The following is an 8602-nucleotide window of genomic DNA, read 5'->3' as shown; positions in this document are numbered from 1 at the left end:
GAGGTGGGGGCGAATGTATAGAAGTATGTGTACAGTATGCGTGCACGCCATTTGTTTGTGCTTGTGTATAATTTTGTATACATGCAGCAGCATGTATGTACAGTTTTTTCTCTCTCTTTTTTCTGTTTTCCCCCACGTTTTCTCCCCAATTGTACTTGGCCAATTTCCCCCCCCGCTGCCCCGGTCGCTGCTCCACCCTCTGCCGATGTGGGGGAGAGCCGTAGACTAGCACCATGCTTCCTCCGACACATGCGCAGTTGCCAGCCGTTTCTTTTCACCTGACAGCGGGGAGCTTCACCAGCAGGACGTAGCACGTGGGAGGATCACGCTATTCCCACCAGTTCCCTTTCCGCCCCGACCAGGCGCCCCCCCGACCGACCAGAGGAGGCGCTAGTGCAGCGACCAGGACACATACCCTTAATCCGGGTCTTCCCACCCGCAGACACAGCCAATCGTGCCCAACCATCCTGCATGTGTCCAGTCTTGGCTACAGCCCAAGTCTGTGTTTCGGCCTGCTGATCTGACTGTGCTGTGTTTTGGTTGTAAACCCTATGGTGACCCTAGCATGGTGACCCTAGCATGCTGCTACATCCACTAAAGTGGTCCAATACGTTGATTATCATCTGACTCGGCAGTGTCTTTATGAGCCCCATAATGGACTGAGAGAGCCGGCTGGTAATCTAAGCAGCCAGACACCCAGCAGTGTTTTGGACTGTAGTGTGTAGAGCAGAGCACATCTAGTAAGAGAGTGACGTCAGCGGAGGTCCAAAATGCGTGACTCAGTAGCCAATGAATAGCCAGGAAGGGGGCTCGCGCTACTTTTGAACGCGTGACAGCGCTGCTTAATCCAGAAGAACCTTACTTCCGGGAACTCTCGAGAACTCTTGGAACTCTTGAGAGTAAAAAACCTGGTCCATTGGAATGAATGGAGATGTCGCGACTCTTCTATATACACGGCTCTGGTGTAGAGTGTTGGGTGAGTGTCTGTGTGAGAACATGATAGGTTATCAGCTGTACTGAACCCTACCTTCACTTGTCTCTCTCACTAGTGTGGAAGACAGAAGGTTCACAGCACTCATTAACTTATAAAGGAGTAATGATTGTCAGTGTGAGTGCTATAAGTGAGGTTGACAGGGTACAGTGAGCGTTAAATAGCAATGTGCCACCCATTACCATCGGCGACTTGGACGTCACAGCGTTAGTCTGCCATGCTTATGTACGTATGAACGCACACACGCACACATGCGCACGCACACACACACACACACACACACACACACACACACACACACACACACACACACACACACACACACACACACAAACACACAACGTTAGTCTGCCATGCTTATGTATGAACACACACATGCACACACACACACACAAACATACACACACACTAAACTACATTATTTTGTGTGTCGAGGGCAGTGTTGTAGTACTTCTTTGGTGACTCGGACTTGGACTCGAACACTGGGGACTCGAAACACGACTTGGACTCGAGATATAGTGACTTGACTACAACACTGGTGGAGGTTTAATTATGTTATGGCCATGAGCTCAAAACGTCTTAATCTCATTTCTGAAATCTTCATTGATGTTACATTGACCATCTTCAAGACGTTTTGAGCTCATGACCATAACGAAATTAACCCTCAACACACAAAACCCAAAAAGAATGTAGTTGTGGCCTCTTTTTTGTTGTTGCTACGATCTGACTAGTGTTACTATGGGTCAGAAGTGTCAGGGTGGCCCAATGTCAAACACAGGAGTAATAGAGCCTATTCAACCTAACTAACTAGAAATCCGACTGAACCGTTTTAAGCAGAACAGACCAATCAACCGAGCCTGAGCCGCTGTTGTCATGGTGACAGTGAGGGCTTTGGGTCTTGGCCCGGCTAACGGACCGGCTTTTTAGTTCTCTAATATGATGAAGTCATTTTGTTGACACTGACCACTGAAAAGGGGAGGGGAGAGAGAGAGAGAGAGAGAGAGAGAGGAGAGAGAGAGTGAGAGAGGGAGAGAGAGAGTGAGAGAGAGAGAGAGAGAGAGAGAGAGAGAGAGAGAGAGGGAGGGAGAGAGGGAGAGAGAGAGAGAGAGAGAGCGAGAGAGAGAGAGGGAGGGAGAGAGGGAGAGAGAGAGAGAGAGAGAGAGCGAGAGAGAGAGAGGAGAGAGCGAGAGAGAGAGAGGGAGGGAGAGAGGGAGAGAGAGAGAGAGAGAGAGAGCGAGAGAGAGAGAGGGAGAGAGAGAGAGAGAGAGAGAGAGAGAGAGAGGAGAGAGAGAGAGAGAGAGAGCGAGAGAGAGAGAGGGAGAGAGAGAGAGAGAGAGAGAGAGAGAGAGGGAGAGAGAGAGAGAGAGAGAGGGGGGGGGGAGTCAGAAAGAGAGAGAGAATGAAAGAGAGCAAACGAGAGTGTGTGTGTGTTGCTGACATTCCGTGGACTTGCAGAGCTTGTTAGCAGCTACCTTGCTGTGTGAGGCTGTGACTGCTCAGGCTGCGGCCCACCTCACTCCTACTTCTTTGACCCACTGATCATGTGATACACCGGGGGGGCAAGAGTACCGCTGGGCGATATTGAAAAGATTAAAATATCGATATATTTCAGACTGCCTTGATGTCGATAATGTGCCGATATTTTAGGTATATATACTCATTACTACAACTCTCCCCAGATCGGGCAGTTTGCACACGCTTCCTCCGATACACGTGCGAGGAGTTTCACGGGGCAGCACGTAGCACATGGGAGGATCACGCTGCTACTCCCCCCAGTTCCCCTCCCCCCCCCAAACAGCCTAACTAAGGGCTCCTCCCCCTCCCTCCCCCCCAGGCTAAGACAAGCTAAATGTTTATAGTGGGCTAATGAGTTCGTGTCAGGACGCGGCGCACACGGCCCCCCGGCAGCCCGCTGAGCCACTGTGGCAGGGCTGACCGAGGAAAAGCAGAGAGGAACTAAATACAGGGGGAATGTTCTGTTGTCCTCACAGAGGGGCTGGTGAACTCCGGCTTTGCTGAAGTTTGCTGCATGGCTCCAGGTTTGATTGCTAAGGTCTGCAGGGGAATTGTAATTGCTTTTAATACCCTGTTGATTAAACTTCCCCCCGAAGGACTGGAGCTTTTCTTTCTTCCTTTTTGCCTTCAGCGAACTGTTGCTATTTTGATTAGACCCCGTGGAGCTGAATCAAAAATAGTCATAGTAATTGGCGAGGCTTATAGCATTTTGCACACCAAGTCCGTATTTTCGTCCGAAATTGACGCACGGAAAAAAAGAAAAGAATACGACCTCATTTGTGTCAATCATCGTTGACGCACCGAGTCCGACAATTACGTCCATCATTTAAGTTTTCGGACGAGGTTCGATTTTTCAGCGTTTTTCGCGTCAGTCAATAGATTTTTGCGAGCTGGGACCCGTCTGTGTTTTCAGATGACGGATTAAAAAACACGCATACGAAAACAATCGGACTGTGTGCGCAAAGATCTTTAGTCTCCCCATTCCGACTATTCAGTTAAAAAGTAGTCGCGCTTTCATTTCATCGCTGTCTCTATCTATGTTGGCTCAGGTTAGTGGAGGTTTGCATTTTTCCTCTGTGTGTTTTGTCTTGTTACAGGTAGCAGCGGTGTACAGGGACCCCAGCGTAGGCAACCTCATCAACATCATGATTGTCAAGCTAGTCATCGTCCACAATGAACAGGTGAGTGCGCAGGGGGCAGGCACGGGGGTCACCTCAGCCAGGTCTCTCCAATATGGCCGTGCAGTGCAGTGCACAGGTGTGCGCCTGGCCTGGCTGCACATCGTCTGCACGGGTCTGAGAGGACACTGCCGGCCTTGTCAGTCTCAAGTCTCAAGAGACGTCTGCTCAGGAGAGGTCTCCACGGGGGGAAAGTGATACCGTAGCTAGGCCAGCTAGCCACCTGCAGTAGCTAGGCCAGCTAGCCACCTGCAAATGAGTTGCGGCTGAGGAGGCTCGCTGTGCTGTGCTTTGTCAGGGCAACTCGTGCTGAATCACTGGACGTTGCCTTCAACTGTAGAACAGCGAAACGCAGAACAACATTTGGACAGTCATCCTTCTCGGTAATAGGTACCAAATTATGGAACACATTACCACCTGAAATAAAAACATTGACAGAACTCACCGTATTTAACACACAAGCAAAACAATGGCTGAAACTGAAACAAGCCTGTGAACACTGACTTTTAGTATTGTACTATTTTAGTTTTCTGTCCTTATTTGTTTTGTGTTTTTGCTTTTTGTTTTTGTCTTTATTTTGTTCTGTTTTATATGGTTCGTTTTTAACGTTTTGGTACTGTTTTAATTTTTCTCTTGAACTTTTGTTTTAATAGTAAAGGCCTAACCAGGGACAGGGGTTGCAAATTAGCCTCGGCTAGAAACCTGTATGCATGACATCTGTTTTGTAGGTCATATGAAATCATGTTCAATGCATTTGTCCCTGTTCAATAAATGAATAAATAAATAAATAAGTTTTGACAATCTGGAGAGGCTTTGAGACATGTGTCGATGTCAAATTTCAGCAACGACTACAGTATATGATGCTTAGTTTTCTGTTTCCTGTTACACAGGAAGGGCCAACAGTGAACTTCAACGCTGCGACGACCCTCCATAACTTCTGCGTCTGGCAGCAGAGCCAAAACGTCCAGGATGACAGCCACCCCTCTCATCACGACACCGCCCTCCTCATCACCAGGTCCACACTCACTCTGAACGCACAGTCGAGCAAACTTTAGGTTCTGTTTTGATACGGGTTGTGCTGTATTTATTTATTATTATTTATTTTATTATCTGATTCTTTTTTTTTCAGGGAAGACATCTGCCGAGCGAAAGACAAATGTGACACGTTAGGTAAGCCACTGCCTTTTTTTTCTTTTCAAAAATCTCTCCACCTCCAGTTCTCTCTTTCAATTAACTTTCCACTCCGTTAGCCGTAGCTCATAAAGTGTGCAGTAATGAGTTTATGGCAAGCTGTCAAGCTAATAATATTATAGTGACAGAGCAGAGTGGTAGAAAGGGGAGGAGGGAGGAGGGAGGGAGGGAGGGAGTCGCTGGCGCCGCTAATCTCGCTTACATACGTTTTGATGGTTTAATCGCATTTAACACTCGGCCAGCTGGGGTTTTCTTTTTCAAGTAGCCATGTGTGTCTGTGTGCATGTGCATATGTGAATCTGTGTGTGTGTGTGTGTGTGTGTGTGTGTGTGTGTGTGTGTGTGTGTGTGTGTGTGTGTGTGTGTGTGTGTGTGTGTGTGATCCTGTAGGGCTGGCGGAGCTGGGGACCATGTGCGACCCGTACCGGAGCTGCTCCATCAGTGAGGAAAATGGACTCAGCGCCTCCTTCACCATCGCTCATGAGCTGGGCCATGTGTAAGTACTACTACTGAACCTTGTGCCTATGACCCCCCCCAACACACACACACGCACGCACGCATGCACGCACGCGCGCACGCACACACACACACACACACACACACGCACACACACATACACACACACACCACACACACACGCACACACACACAGACACAGACACACACACACCAAGCCTTGACCAACAAAAGCCCTCTTATCAAGAGACGTAGGGTGCAGCAGACGCAGGTGCAAAATATAATAACGTGAAAAACGGCGGTTTTAATAACCTGCCAGCCTTAATACCTTACTGTACAGCTCAGGGAGTTAACCCTCTGGGTGTCAGGGATGTGTCCCAGGAGCAGGACGGAGTTAACCCTCTGGGTGTCAGGGATGTGTCCCAGGAGCAGGATGGAGTTAACCCTCTGGGTGTCAGGGATGTGTCCCAGGAGCAGGACAGAGTTAACCCTCTGGGTGTCAGGGATGTGTCCCAGGAGCAGGATGGAGTTAACCCTCTGGGTGTCAGGGATGTGTCCCAGGAGCAGGACAGAGTTAACCCTCTGGGTGTCAGGGATGTGTCCCAGGAGCAGGACAGAGTTAACCCTCTGGGTGTCAGGGATGTGTCCCAGGAGCAGGACAGAGTTAACCCTCTGGGTGTCAGGGCAGTGTCCCAGGAGCAGGATGGAGTTAACCCTCTGGGTGTCAGGGATGTGTCCCAGGAGCAGGACAGAGTTAACCCTCTGGGTGTCAGGGATGTGTCCCAGGAGCAGGGCGGAGTTAACCCTCTGGGTGTCAGGGATGTGTCCCAGGAGCAGGACAGAGTTAACCCTCTGGGTGTCAGGGCCATGTCCCAGGAGCAGGATGGAGTTAACCCTCTGGGTGTCAGGGCCATGTCCCAGGAGCAGGATGGAGTTAACCCTCTGGGTGTCAGGGATGTGTCCCAGGAGCAGGATGGAGTTAACCCTCTGGGTGTCAGGGATGTGTCCCAGGAGCAGGACAGGCTCAGCTGAAAGTACCGATGTGGTGGAAGAAACCCTCTAGTTCGATTGATCCAGAGGTTGTTAAGTTAAGTTGTGGACCAGTTTGTGCATGAATGACATCTGGTCCACAAGTGAACTCAAATCAACTCTCAATTACTGTCAAACTAAACGATTGCCTGCAAAACTGTTTACAGTTTTCGGATCATATGTGTGAGATTATGTGCAAAAATAAATAAGCATTGTTTTTTTCCTTTGTAGTGTCCCGCAGTTTATCAGACAGTACAAGGCTGAATAATATTGTGTTTAGTGTTCAGGAGCTGACTGCTTCCCAAATCTCACCGCGACAGACTGATAGAACAACCTGAAGATGTCACCGTGTCGTCAGTGTGAAAGACTGTAGTGATAACACAACGTGAACATGTTGTTAGTGTGTGATGGCTGAGTTATCACGACACGCCTCCCTGCCAGGAACTGTTTCCACAACAAGCAAACGTTGCAACATTACATGTGTGAACTGGAAAAAGGATATGTATGAATGACCTGCTTTGTGGCCAGATGACCAAGTCTCAACATACGTGTGACTGAATCTCTCATATGGTGCTCTGTGTATTCTAACAGTGAGGCCCATCCATCACAGGCAATACAGTTAATTTAAAGGGATAGTTCCGATTTTTTTTTTTTTTTTTTTTTTTTTTTTTAACCCTAGCCCTATTTGCTACTTACTTACAATGGTGATGTTGATTGGTAGATTCCTTTCTCAGCACAATCCATGATGTTCCACATACTAGCTCCAATACAAGGTCAATGGGGTCACGCTCCTGTCTGTGTGCCAGCTGACTGAGGCTAACTGAAATTTAAGTTGTGTGCACTGTAGGGATGTCACAATATATCGTCCCACAATATATCGCGATATCAAAACGTGACAATATGTATCGTTGAGATGAAATCTCATATCGCGAGAAAAAGAAGCTGAACATGGTGGCACTGATCTGCATCTGATTGCATGCTCGCTCTCCTTTTCATTGCTTTGTTTGAACAGACGAGGGACGTTACAGACACAGAGGCTGAAAAGGGTGAAATTACTCAAATTAGCGTGGAGGATGCCCCTTCAATTTACAAATCGATCGCAAAAAAATATTGTTAAAATATCGTATCGTATCGTTATCGTGTATGGTATCGTATCGTGAACTGAGTGTATCGTGACACCCCTAGTGCACTGTGGAGGAAATGTCAGTGAGCCTCAGTCAGCTTACATAGACAGGAATCGACCAATCAACATAATCATCGGTAAGTAGCAAAGAGGGCTGGGGTAAAAAAAAAAAAATCTGAACTATCCCTTTAACACATTCACTGCCAGCCGTTTTTTTTTTTACTGTAGGTAGGTTCTGCCAGAGGGTTTTTTTGAGGATTCTGGCTCATCTTTCAAGACCCGAGGATTCTTTTCTGCTAAGATTTTGTGAACACACAATATCTCAAAAGAACTAATAGAATGTGTGCTTTCTCTGTCTAAAAGAGTTAGTTTGTAGAGTTAGTAGTTATGTAAGCATTAGCAGTTGAATACAGCATGGTTTCAGCGTCAGAAAAATTATTCTGAGATAAACGGCTTTTTGTGAAATTCGATAGAACAGTCACTTTAACCATTCATTTTTGGCATCAGTAAAACGTCAGACATCTAAACAATAGTTTTGAACAGTAATTTCCTCCATAACAGCAGGAAACCCCCCTCTGCTTCCAACTCCTCCCTCCGTGTGTGTCTTCTTGGCTGCAGCGGCCGTGTCACAAGCTCGTTTCTGCTGCTGTAACCTCGCGTCACCAGTCTCACTGCTTTGCTGCTGCTGTGCCTGTCTGCGCGGCCGCTCTTTGAGGAAGTCTGGATGGACTCGCTCGTTTCTTGGAGTTTTGGTTGAGAGCTTTGATGAAGCTTTTGCGATTCTGGTCATATTTATGCTGCGTGTTTCAAAGTGTGTTCCACCCGTAATCTATTATGCAAATTTGCAATCCCGCACCGCCAGCAATCAGCGCGAAAACGAAAGCGTTTTCGCCAATCCATTTTACAGAGAGAATGGTTTCCTCACGCGTTCCCGTGCAGTTTTGGCTCCCTCTTTTTCTAGTTTGGAGAGCACTGTCGCCACTTAGTGGGTCGGTGGAATGGGTTGTACACGTTCGGTGGCTCTAATATTTTTATAGGAGACGTGGGGGGCGTTGATCCACCCCCCACCGTCAAATTTTTTATTTTATTTTTTAAGCCGAGATATCTCGTCTTTGGCAGT

At 47.8% G+C, this 8602-nt stretch overlaps 1 protein-coding gene across 1 annotated transcript in view; it reads left to right on the top strand.

The window, feature by feature from the left end:
- The window catches only part of LOC310800402 (A disintegrin and metalloproteinase with thrombospondin motifs 20), a gene marked incomplete at both ends in the record, with an annotated part of 84764 nt that overhangs the window by 30317 nt on the left and 45845 nt on the right, over window positions 1-8602 (top strand). The window contains 4 exons of the mRNA XM_083663001.1: window positions 3604-3687; window positions 4575-4699; window positions 4814-4854; window positions 5265-5370. Coding sequence (XP_083519127.1) covers window positions 3604-3687; window positions 4575-4699; window positions 4814-4854; window positions 5265-5370 — 356 coding nt within the window. The remainder of the gene's footprint in view (window positions 1-3603; window positions 3688-4574; window positions 4700-4813; window positions 4855-5264; window positions 5371-8602) is intronic.

This window comes from Poromitra crassiceps, assembly GCF_964638095.1.
Source record: "Poromitra crassiceps genome assembly, chromosome: 30".
In the NCBI taxonomy this organism is placed as follows: Eukaryota; Metazoa; Chordata; class Actinopteri; order Beryciformes; family Melamphaidae; genus Poromitra; species Poromitra crassiceps.
The sequence above is the reverse complement of the archived record's forward strand: the minus strand, read 5'-3'. Positions and strand labels throughout refer to the sequence as shown.